At 41.1% G+C, this 12083-nt stretch overlaps 1 protein-coding gene across 3 annotated transcripts in view; it reads left to right on the top strand.

The window, feature by feature from the left end:
- Positions 1-12083, top strand: part of LOC117307529 (leucine-rich repeat-containing protein 37A3-like) — a 102904-nt gene that overhangs the window by 35613 nt on the left and 55208 nt on the right. For all 3 annotated transcript variants that reach the window (XM_033848444.2, XM_033848445.2, XM_033848446.2), the window contains 3 exons: positions 4291-4409; positions 6399-8209; positions 8633-8737. In XM_033848444.2, the coding sequence (XP_033704335.2) occupies positions 4291-4409; positions 6399-8209; positions 8633-8737 (2035 nt within the window). The remainder of the gene's footprint in view (positions 1-4290; positions 4410-6398; positions 8210-8632; positions 8738-12083) is intronic.

Here is a 12083-nt window from a genome sequence, read left to right as displayed (position 1 = left end):
TGGCACATGGTCTCAGTAGTTGTGGGTCACGTGCTCTAGAGCGCAGGCTCAGTAGTTGTGGTGCACAGGCTTAGTTGCTCCATGGCATGTGGGATCTTCCCAGACCAGGGCTCAAACCCATGTCCCCTGCACCAGCAGGTGGATTCTCAACCACTGCCCCACCAGAGATGTCCTGATTTTTCTTTTTTAGTGTACTAAGTTGGGTAAGTTGATTTTCAAATATTAAAGCAACCTTTCATTCTTGAGATAAACCCCACTTGGTCATGATGTATCATCTTTTTATATATTATTGGATTTGATATGCTAAAATTTTGTTAAGAATTTTTGCCTCTGAGTTCATGAGAGATATTGGTCTATAGTTTTCTTGTAATGTCATTGTCTAATCTTGGTATAGTGAAAGTTGGCCTTATAAATAAGTTGGGAAGTATTCTCTTCTCTTCAACTTTCTGGTAGAGTTTGTGTAGAATTGGCATTATTTTATTCCTTAAATGTTCCGTAGAATTTATCAGTTAAGCCACTTGGACTTTAGTAGTGCATGTCTTTCAAAGAATTTGTCCATTTCATATTGAATTTATTGGTATAAAGTATTCTATAATATTCTCTTATTATCCTTTTAATATCTATAGTACTTTTCTATTTTGCAGTTTATTTATTTCTACTTTGATCTTTATTGTGTTCTTTCTTCTCTTACTCTGTGCTTAATTTGCTCTTGTTTTTCCAGTTTAAGGTGGAAATTGAGGAAGCTGAGTACAGCGTTAGCAATATCCCACATGTTGACATATTATGTTTTCAGTTTCAGTGAGTTCAAAATAGTTTTTGATTTCCCTTTTGATTTCTTCTTTGACCACAAAGTTACTCAGAAGTGTGTTGTTTAGTTTCCAAATATTTGGAGCTTTTTCAGCATTTTAAATTTCTAATTTAATTCCATTGTGGTCAGAGACATATATTGATTGACTAAACTCCTTTAAAAAATTTTTTGAAGTATTTTTAAAATTTATTTCTTTGCTCCGTTGGGTCTTTTTTGCTTTGCCTGGGCTTTCTCTAGTTGCAGCGAGCAGGGGCTACCCTTCATTGTGGTGTACCGGCTTCTCATTGGATGGCTTCTCTTGTTGCAGAGCACAGTCTCTAGGTGCATGGGCTTCAGTAGTTGTGGCACACAGGCTCTAGAGCGCAGGCTCAGTAGTTGTGGCATACGGGCTTAGTTGTTCTGCGGCATGTCGGATCTTCCCTGACCAGGGCTTGAACCCGTGTCCCCTGCATTGGCAGGCAGATTCTTAACCACTGAACCACCAGGGAAGTCCCAATTCCAGTATTCTTAATCTTTTGTGTAGATACATATTGCAATCTGGTGACATTTTCCTTCTGCTTAAAAATACTTCTTTTAACATTTCTTATAGGGAAAGTCTACTAGTAATGAATTCTTTCAGCTTTTGTATGTCTGAGATAGTCTTTATTTTGCTTTTGTTTTGACAGTTGTGGGTATAGAATTCTAGGTTGATAGAATTCAATTCACTACTTTAAAGATGTTATTCCACTGAGTTCTCGTTTACATTGTTTCCAACAAGAATTCTGCTGTCATTGTTATCTTTGTTCCTCTGTATGTACTGTATAGGTTTTTCCTCTGGCTGCTTTTAACTTTTTTCTTTATTGCTGGTTTTGAGCAATTTGATTATTTTTTGTGCCTTGGTGTAGTTTTGTCCATGTTTCTTATGCTTAAAGTTCATTGATCTTCTTGACTTTGTGGGTTTATAGTGTTTGCCAGTGTGGACAAATTTTGGGTATTATTTCTTCAATTTTTTGTATTTCTCCTCTCCTTCATGGACTCTAAGTACACATGTATTAGACCACTTGAAGTTGTTGCACAATTCGCTGATGCTCTATTCATTTTTGTTGTTGTTTTGTTTTGTTACACGTTTTGTTTCATTTTGGATAGTTTCTATTACTGTGCCTTAACGTTCACTGACCCTTTCTTCTGCAGTGTCTAATCTGCCATTAACCTCATTCAATGTCTTTTTCATTTAGACTTTGTTTGTAATCTCTAGAAGCTCAATTTGGGTCTGTTTTACATTTTCCGTGCCTCTACTTAACATTTTCAGTGTTTAGTCTGGGTTTCTTAACAACTGAAATACAGTTCTAATAACTTTTCTTCATGTATAATAACTTTTTTTTTTTTTCTGGTACGCGGGCCACTCACTGTTGTGGCCTTTCTCGTGGCAGACCACAGAGTCCGGATGCACAGGCTCAGGAGAGCCCCATGTGTAATACCTTTTTAAATGTTCTTTTCTACCAATTCTAACATCTGTGTAGATTATGGATTAGTTTTGATTGGTTGCCTTTTCTCCTCAGTATGGGTCATATTTTCCTACTTCTTTGCATGCTTGGCAATTTTTCATATGATAACAGATGTTGTGAGTTTAGTTTATTGTGTGCTGTATATATTTATATTCCTGTAAAATGCTTGGACTTTATTTTGTGTGAAATTAAGTTACTCAAAACAGTTTTATTCTTTTACGTCTAGCTGTTAAGATTCGTTGGGTAGGAGTCCACGTAGCCTTTAGTCTGGAGCTCATTATTTGCAACTACTGAGACAAGTCCTTTCTGAGTATCATGAGGTTTTCCAGTCTGACTTGTAGGAACAGGTACTATTCCTACAACCCTGTGTGATAACCAGTTATTCTTATTATTAATGCTTTCATGTGGTTCTTTTCCTGGCATCAAGTAATTCCTCACACAAATGTACTGACCAATACTGTGTTGAATTCTCAAGAGATCCCTCTGCATATCCCCAGAGTTCGTTGTCTGTGCACTTCTTTTCTCTCTCATACTCTGCTTTGTGAACTCTAGTTACCTTGGTTTTCCCAGACTCTCAGCTCCATTTCCTCAGTCAGGGAGTCCACCAGTCTCAGCCTGGACTTCTCTTCCCTGTACCATGACCTGGAAACTCTCTCAGAGAAGTAAGTTAGGGCTATTATAGGTATCAGTTCATTTATTTTCCTACTTCTGGGGATCACTGAACTGTATTGCCTGACGTGCAGTTTCTTGAAAACTGTTGTTTCATATGTTCTGCCTGATGCTTTCATTGTTTCAGGTGGGAGGTTAAATTGGTCCTTGTTACTTCATCTTGGCCAGTAGCCAATAACATTCTTTAAGTCTGTTTTATTTTCATACAGGGTCCAATTAAAGATTAGTCATTGCATGTCATATCTTTGTTTCCTTTAATCTAGAATATTTCCCTACTATTTTTTTTTTTTGGTCTTTTATGACATTGGCATTTTTGAAGAGTCTAAGTCAGTTGTCTTGTAAATTGTCCCACAATCTGGTTTTGTCTGTTTCCTCATTTGATTCAAAGTAAATATTTTGGGGAAGAATACTATATAGGTGATGTATTCTTCATACTTCATCGCTTCAGGTGGCCCAGTGCTAAGTTTGATCCCTTGATTAAGGTGGTTTCTTCCATATCTCTCCATTGTGAAGTTATTTTTCCCCTTGGTAATTGATAAATAATATGAGGTCCCATACTTTGGGATCAGTGGAGATCCTACTTTCAAATAACTCTTCACCCAACTGTGCATCAATGATAATCCTTGTCTGAATCGATTATTACATTGATACTTGCAAAATGACACTTTCCTAATCTATCATTCCTTTTGCATTTATTAGCTGACATGATTATATAGAGAAGAGCTCCCCACTTTTCATTTTGAGTATCATTATGAACTCATGTGCTTTTATTTAAATTAACTATGTTATACCTTATTATAATGATCATGTTATTCTTTGGAATGTTCCATTTGTCTAGATTTGGCCAATGTGATATCTGTTATTGTTTAACCACACGATGCTTTTTTATTACTAGAATAACTTCTGATATATTACTGACAAGTAGGAACTGAGAAAGGGACTCCAGAAAGTGCGGCCTTATTCAGACTCTTCTTAGAAGTCTGCCTTCTTCCTGTGTACTCTCAACCCAAAGGCTTTCGGGTTGGAAGGAGATATTTCTGAATCAAATTACAGATCAATGTCACCCAATTCTAATCCTTATTCCCTTTTTTCTAGGCATACCATACCTACTGCCATCCTAATCCTTCTGTTGGGCACCTCTCTCCTCCACTATATTTATTTACAACAGTCAAGAGCAGCAATTGGCCAACTGGCCCCTATCCTGTTCTCCAGCCCATGAACCCCAAGAACTCCTTTTTGCACTGGTCTGTGGGGGCCTTGGACTCCCCCTTCTACCTACTCGAGTAACTCTTTTATCACAACTTTAATGACCAGTGTTTCCATTTATAGGATCTTACCTAACCGTATGGGCTGCTGCCTCTGCCAATTTAAAGATAGTATTGAGGTTGCCTGTAAGACAGTCAAGCTGCGTTGTGACAGTGAATGCCTGACAGACGTGACACCTTGTGGTGAGTCTCAATTGCGGGATAATAAATTGTTAATTTAATTTTTTAATGTTTATTTTTAATCAATGATGATAAATTTTAAAATTAGTGGTGTAATTGCATTGTTTTAATTCATTCATTCAGAGTTCCAGCTCCCTAAGTTTCTAAGAACTACCCCCTTGCTAAAAATCAGATGCTTGGTTACATTATTAAGCTAATATAACTGATCTGCATACATAATGGAACAAGATAAAGGAATGGAAGGGGGAAGGGAATTCACATTAATGACCACATATCCTATGCTGTGCTCTCTGCAAATGAGAACTTATTCATATAGCGCATCACATTTTGTAAACTGATTTTATATACATTAAGTCTCAGGTACTCTTTGTCTCATAGGAGAGGTGTAAATATATTTTTGTTTATTTTGTGTGTTTCTGCAATTTTATAAAGAGTACAAATGATGCTGTTTTATGTCCTATTTGGAGCCTGAGATTTTCTGGTTCCATAACCAGAAGCTGCTACCTAGCCCTTCTAATGGACGGGAGAGCTAGTTTATTCTTAGACTGTCTAGCTCTGAGCTTGCTCTGAATCTCAAGCTTTTCTATCCACAAAACACTCAGGGGGTTTCAATTATTTTTCTATATATTAGATTTATTGGTACTAAGTTGATGACTTCCAAAATGTACTTTCATGCCCAGGTAGCTTGAATACAAGTCTCTTTCAGTGATCTAGAGCACATCATACAAATAACACTTTGCACCTTATATAAGGACAATATTGCTGATTTTTCAACACGGTTTTTTTTTTTTCTGGCCGTGCCACACAGCTTGTGGGATCTTAGTTCCCCAACCAGGGATTGAACCCGGGCCACAGCAGGGAAAGTGCCAGGTCCTAACCACCAGACCACCAGGGAACTCCCCCTGACAACTTTACTAATTATTATTACTCCCTTCTCCCCCAGATGTGGGCAGAAAAGGCATTTTTACTCTCCTTTTACAGGTGAGAAAAAACAAGATCAGAGGTGTTAAGTGCTATGACCCTAGTGCCCCGATCTCCTGTCCCAAGTTTGGGGCTCTCTGCAAGCCCATGCTCCTCCTTTCTCATGACCCTCCCCTCCTCCTCTGACCCTCACCAAAACTACTTTTAATCCTTTTGGAAGAGAAGCCCACCTGCACAATGGTACACATTGCCTTCACACAGTCAGAAGCTTTGGACGGTTCCCCAAGTAAAGCTGGAAATATTAGAAGTAAAATGAAATGAAAGCAAAGTAGCCATCTGACAGAAGTTGCTTGTTCCCTTCTGCAGTTGAAGACCTCAAGTATTATTCCATTGATTTGTTGAACATTCCACATTGGCATATAATCTGGCAAATCTCTGAATTTATACCCCAGATCCCTGCCCAAATTTTAGCAAAGAGCCAGGGCGGACATAGTGTTTTTTTCTGTATAGATCCTTGTGTTATGGGCTCTGGGATATATGGAAGCAGGGACTGAGCAAAGGACTCGGTGGGCGGGTGGAGAAGGACATGTCCAGATGACGACCTGTTAGCGGCGGTTGTTGTCGTGGTCATCTGTGATAGCAGCAAGAACACAAGCACACTGAAGAGGTGGAGAGAGGAAGCCTCACACTCCTCTGCCTCTGAGGCAGGACAGGATGGTGTATATGAATGGGAGGAGTCACAGTAGATCTGCAGAGAGTCCAGCTGAGTAGGGGAATATTTGTCTTCCAGCCTTGCCTTTTCTTGAGTACTGGCCCCTGGGAACCAGTGGAGTAATCCTGAACATAGTTACTATATTTCACGCTACAGAATTTTCTGAGTAGATAGCCACTTTTTCAAGAGATATCTTTTTCACATTTTGTTGTTGCCAGTCATAGGCTTAAGTGTGGGTTTCTTTTACTCCTCAGTGGCACTCAAACTTTGACTGATTCCTAATTTATTTGGCTGTGGACTGACAAAAAGCTGTCCCATCAGTGTTCAATGATCAAAAACAGTCCCTTCTTTTTTGACAGATGAAGAAACATCTATAGGGAATGCAGAAGGATCGTTGATGAAGGTGTTACAAGCCCGGAAAAAGAACACCACCACTGAGCTGACTATTGAGTCCGAGAGGGCGTCGTCAGATAAAAGTGCTGTCAGCTTGTCAGGCTTCATGAATGAGCTGCTGGACTTTAAGAATAAAAGTGATATTATCAGTACACTAAATGACATACTGCCTTATACCTCAGAGGGAAATCTAGGAGATGTGGAATCAACATTATTCCCATTCATTCAACTTCGTTTCTCAAATACACCAGATGGAGATATGCCGCAGGGCCTTTTGAAAGGCAATACAAGGAGCCCTTCTGTTAAACCTGTACCCAAGAATTCAACTCATAAAAACAAATTGAGGAAACTCCATTTTGTGGAACATTTGTTAGATGCAGAAACTCAAGAAAAAATTGATGAGGTTAAAAAGGAAGAAAAACCTGCCACGCGTACGCGTTCCAACATTTCAAGTGCCACGTTTAAAAGCTACATCTTTCAAAAGAAATTGCAAACTGCCCAACCACAGAAAGACAGCCTCGCAAACACTGAGAGTACAGAGGAAAGGCTGCTGAGAGTGAACAGGGTCCTCAAGGGCCCAAGGGGCATACAGAAAATGCACCTCAAAGCAGTGGGAGATGAGAGCGTCAGGGGGAAACAGAATGCCCAGCCATCTGAGGTGAACACTGCTGAAGAAAGAAGGCTCAGGAGGCCATCCCCAAGAAAGCTGAAACAGCTTCTCATGGTTCAGAGTCCCAGGAAGCTGGTGGGAAAGTCCTCCAATGCAGAGTCTTCATTCATAAAGGAACACAAGGCAGCAGGCTCCTCTTCCTGGAAACAGTACTTCAAGGGCAGGCCTTCTGCCTCCATCCCTCCAAAATCCCCATCTGAGGTTAAAAGCACATCAAAAGACTTATCCAACACTCTTCATGTTTTAGAGGATGCGAAGGCTAGAACTAGAAACATTAAGGACTTCGAACTAATCTCACATTCTGGAAAAAAATACATCTTCCATAAAATTAAGTCTCATCGGGTCCACAGAAAACCCAAAGGCAAAAGGAGTGGAAAGTTCAGAAAGAAAAGTTCACTCACTAGAATGATGCTTGCAAGCCCTCCGTTCTCTGTACTGAGGAGTCTCATAAATTCCCCTCCACGAGAGGCTGTTTCATCTTCAGGAGAAGTGACTTCTCAGGAAAAGCCTTTTCCAGAATTATTTTCTCTTTCAGACCCTTCTACAGAAAACACTACTTCAGAAAACAATACTGCACAAAATGTTTCTGAAGAAATTATTTCTACAGGAAACTCTACTCTGCCAGGAGGAACCGGCCCTGGAAACACTACCCATAGGAACGTGTCCACTGCACATTCTACTGTTGCTGCAGACAACAGTATGCCAACTGTTCAACACACCAACCAAACACGATGGGAGTACCACAACACGGGCACTGAATTATCCTCTAAGCCCACAGGTTTCGCTTTCCCAGGGCTCACATCCCCGGGTGATCAAGTTGAAACTCAGCTAAACCAGCAGCTACGGTCCCTCATCCCCAACAATGACATGCGAAGGCTCATTTCTCATGTTATCCAGACTTTAAAAATGAACTGCTCGGAGACCCACGTGCAGCTGGCCTGTGCCAACCTCATCTCTAGAACAGGCCTCCTGATGAAGCTTCTCAGCAAGCAGCAAGAAGTAAATGTGTCCGAAGCGGAGGGGGATACGGACCAGTGGAAAGCTGACAACTACATCAGTGAGAGCACAGAAGCCCAGAGTGAGCAGAAAGGGCAGGAGTCAAGTGAGGTGAGGGTAACCCCTGACACATGGGAGCTGGACTTTTACTCAGTTTAGGACACGCCATTAACGTGCCCAAGCAGGAATGCCACGGGCTCCTAGTCTCTATCTTATCTTCAGCCATGAAACGGGCTAGGACAGTGATCTCTCACTTTGCTCATTTAGACAGGTGGCACTATTCCTGGGGCAGACGAGAAAAGGACATAACACAAGATAAATAAATTGTAGATAAATAAATTGTAGAAGAAAATGCTAATGATAAGATTAACAACATTAAATTTGGCTTGTTCTTATAGAAGCTACTCGCCTGAAAGGATTGGGTTTTATGGTAGTTTAAGAATAGTTAGCTAGCGTTTAGAATAGGTTTAAGAATAGTCAGTTTTTATCCCTTCTATCTCCTTGTTTTTAAAAAGTTGTTATTTGTTTTTTTAGCTCACAAAAGAAGTTCCAGCATATGGCTATAAGAACAGACTCATCTTGGCAATATCCATATCTGCAGTAGTGACGATTTGGGTTACAATTCTCTGTCTCGTTGAGGTAAGGACAATACTTAATTCAGATTCAGAACTCACAAGCTGAGAATGAAATCCACCTTTCCACCTACTACTACTTGATTCTTCTCTTTAGTCATAAGGACTGACATACACTTTGTTCTTTTACTGAAAAGTATATTCCTAGGATGTTTTCTTGTGTTTTCTTTTTTTGTTTGTTTTGGCTGCGTTGGGGCTTCATTGTGGTGCACGCGCTTCTCACTGAGGTGGCTTCTCTTGTTGTGGAGTACGGGCTCTTGGCGTGTAGGCTCAGGAGTTGTGGCGCAGGGACTTAGTTGCTCTGCAGCATGTGGGACCTTCCCAGACCAGGGATCGAACCCGTGTCCCCTGCACTGACAGGCGGATTCTTAATCACTGCGCCACCAGGGAAGTCCCCACAGGATTTTTAAAGGAACTCCACTCCCAGGAAATCTCTATGGAATTGGATCCATGATAACAAGCCATTGGACTATTTTGACAAGTTAAGTTTATAGGAAGGCCAGAGTTGACATGATAGTAAAATTCCTTCAACTCAGAAAACGATGCTGATTTGATGTACTCAGCAGTCACTCTCATTCTACTTTTGATTTCTTTCCTTGTTGGCTGAAATGATGAGAGATATACGATCTCCAAAGTCATGGAGCTATCAGTCACCCTGGGAGAGGTAAAAGGACATGCCTAAACGATAAAAGTGGGATCTTTGCAATTCCTTAGGTTTACTTAGCATCTTTCTTCTCCGGTGTATTAGGAATTGTGTAGATAGGTTCCATTAAACCACTGCAAGTAAAATCCTGCAGCAGGCTACCCTAAAGTATGTCATATTTATAGTAGCCTATTCCTGGAGGTAGCCTGTTTACCTTTTGTTCGGTTACACAATGGTTTATTACTTTTCCCCACAGGCAGTTGCTAACATTAAAGAGTGGTTTTAATAAGCTGAGAATCTTGATTCTACCCTACGAATCCAACCTACTTTATTTACCTTTTCTCTTGTAATGGCCTCCCTCCATTCCAGCCAAAGCGGCTCCTCACTATACGCTCGTTACACCATACCCATTCCTACTTTGGTCTGTGCCTTTGCCCATCTAAAATTCCTTTATTTTGCTTTGCCTGTGGAAGTCCTATGAATCTCTGAAAAGCCAACTCAAGTTCAGATATCTGTCTTCGTAAAGCCTTCCCTGAATACTGCAGCCCTCCTGATCCTAGTCCTGTGAGGTTTGTCACCATTTCTTAGGGGCCATAGCAAAGCGGTCCCTCCCCTCAGAACTCACAAAAGTGGTAAGCAGTTTTTTAAAAGGCAGCCCCCCAAGAGAGAAACACCAAAGTTAGCACATCATGGAGCTGAGCAGAGGTCCGTAAGGACCAATGGCTTGCGGGCCTATCAGACTTGAATACAACCTGACATGATGTACTAACTTCTAACGAGAAATGTGTCTATCTGCAGGAGGGTTGGTCAGTAGTGAAAGCATAGAAAAGGTGAGGAGAGACCAGCATGGGCAGTGCCCATCCTCACATTGCCCGAGAGTAGAGATGGCACCTTAGGCAGCATAACTGAAGAGTCAGGCCCCCTAGCCAGGCTGTGCCTGTGGAGGAGATGAACAGATCCAGCTACCTCAGGCCTTCCCATTAAATTCTGGATTCAGCTGATTCCTTTTCTAATTCTGTTCTCACCAAGTAGCCTCCGATTGTGTGATTGTGCTTTAGTGTGCCACGGAGGCCTGTCCCACAGAAGGCAATTCTCTCATTGTGCAGACACGGATGCCCTGTGTGTAGAAGAGATGTATTTCTCATTGTCAAGTAATAATTTGGCATTCTGATTTTTGATCAATCCTGTGATATTGATAAAGTGCGACCGCCACAACAGGAAGACGTGAGTTCTCTCTTGGTGAGGAAGAGTATGATTTCTGAGCCAAGAGGCTGGGGACTGGTATGGGGTCAGCTTGCTAGTCATTGGCCATTGCCCAGACTGTACCCTCTATATCTCCAGGTGGTATATGGCCTTTTGCCTTTTTAGAATTTCTGGAAAGTCCCCTTTTTATTGTTTTTAACTTCTAGGTAGTTTAACCTTACATTTGTTTTGTTTTGTTTTGTTTTGGCCTGCGGGATCTTCGTTCCCCAAGTAGGAATTGAACCTGTACCCTCGGCAGTGAAAGCGAGGAGTCCTAACCGTTATTTCCTCTCCCCACTTATGTGATAAGCTTTTTGAGGACAGGGGCCATGCAGTGTTCTTCCTATGGTAGACAATAATGGGGTTCAACGGAACAGAGATGAGGCATTATGTCAATTCCACAGTGAGGAATAATGCAGCCGAATATTTACTTGAAGTAGCATAGAGTCCAGCAGTAGACCCATGTGTTCTTAACTTTTGAAATGTCATGTTTCAATATTCCAATCAGTGGAAGAAAATGAATAAATGGTGATAGAATAGCTGCCTAACTCCTTGGGGGTAAATAATAGCAGATCCCCATTTTTCATCTTAAATAAACGTATTTCCATAAATGTGAAGAAAGACCACATAAAGGTATTAGAGGAAAATAAAAGCAATATTTTTATAATCTTATGGTGGGAAAGAGCCTTCAGAGCCTGATGCCACAAGCAGAGCCTTTGATACATTCCACCATCTTGTCTGTGACACCAGCTTAGCACTGATTCATGCCAAGTGTAAGATGAAGAGTTTTCCATATATTGTCTGATTTAATGCCCACAGTCCTGTGAGGATGATATTACTATCCCTCCTTCATAGATGAAGGAGATCAGTGTGAGGGCCCAGTGGCCAAACCAAAAGCAGAAGCCAGTTTCACCCGACTGCAAAGCTTGTGCTCCCTACTCCACTCTTTTGTCGTGTCTCCTTAGAGACAAAAACACTGGAAAGATTCGAAACCCTGAAATTCAATGAAAGCCAGTATTTCTTTACTATGAAGAGTTGTTTGTTTGTTTGTTTGGAGGTGGTGGGGTTTGGCCATGCTGTGCAGCTTGCGGGATCTTAGTTCCCTGACCAGGGATTGAACCTCGGGCCACAGCAGTGAAAGAGCCAAGCCCTAACCACTGGACCACCAGGGAACTCCCAAGAGTTTTATACGTCAACAAGAAGAAGACAAACAGTCTAGGGGAAAAGGGGGCAAGGGCTGTGAAGAGTAGGAGGTGTGTTGACAGTCTGCCACCGTATCTGCCTGTCCTCTCCTCATGGCTCATGTGGGGTGGGTTTTGTTAGCCAGGCCTTTGTCACCTCATGACGTAAAAATCATCTCTAATATTTTCTTCAAGTACTTTTATAATCTGTCTAGAATTTGTTGTATTTCTTTTTTAGTGTGGTTGAGGTAAGGGATGTAACTTTTTCCCCCTACATGAAGATCTAG

Source organism: Tursiops truncatus, chromosome 20 (assembly GCF_011762595.2).
Source record: "Tursiops truncatus isolate mTurTru1 chromosome 20, mTurTru1.mat.Y, whole genome shotgun sequence".
NCBI classification, from domain to species: Eukaryota; Metazoa; Chordata; class Mammalia; order Artiodactyla; family Delphinidae; genus Tursiops; species Tursiops truncatus.
This window is presented reverse-complemented; position numbering and strand designations above follow the sequence as displayed.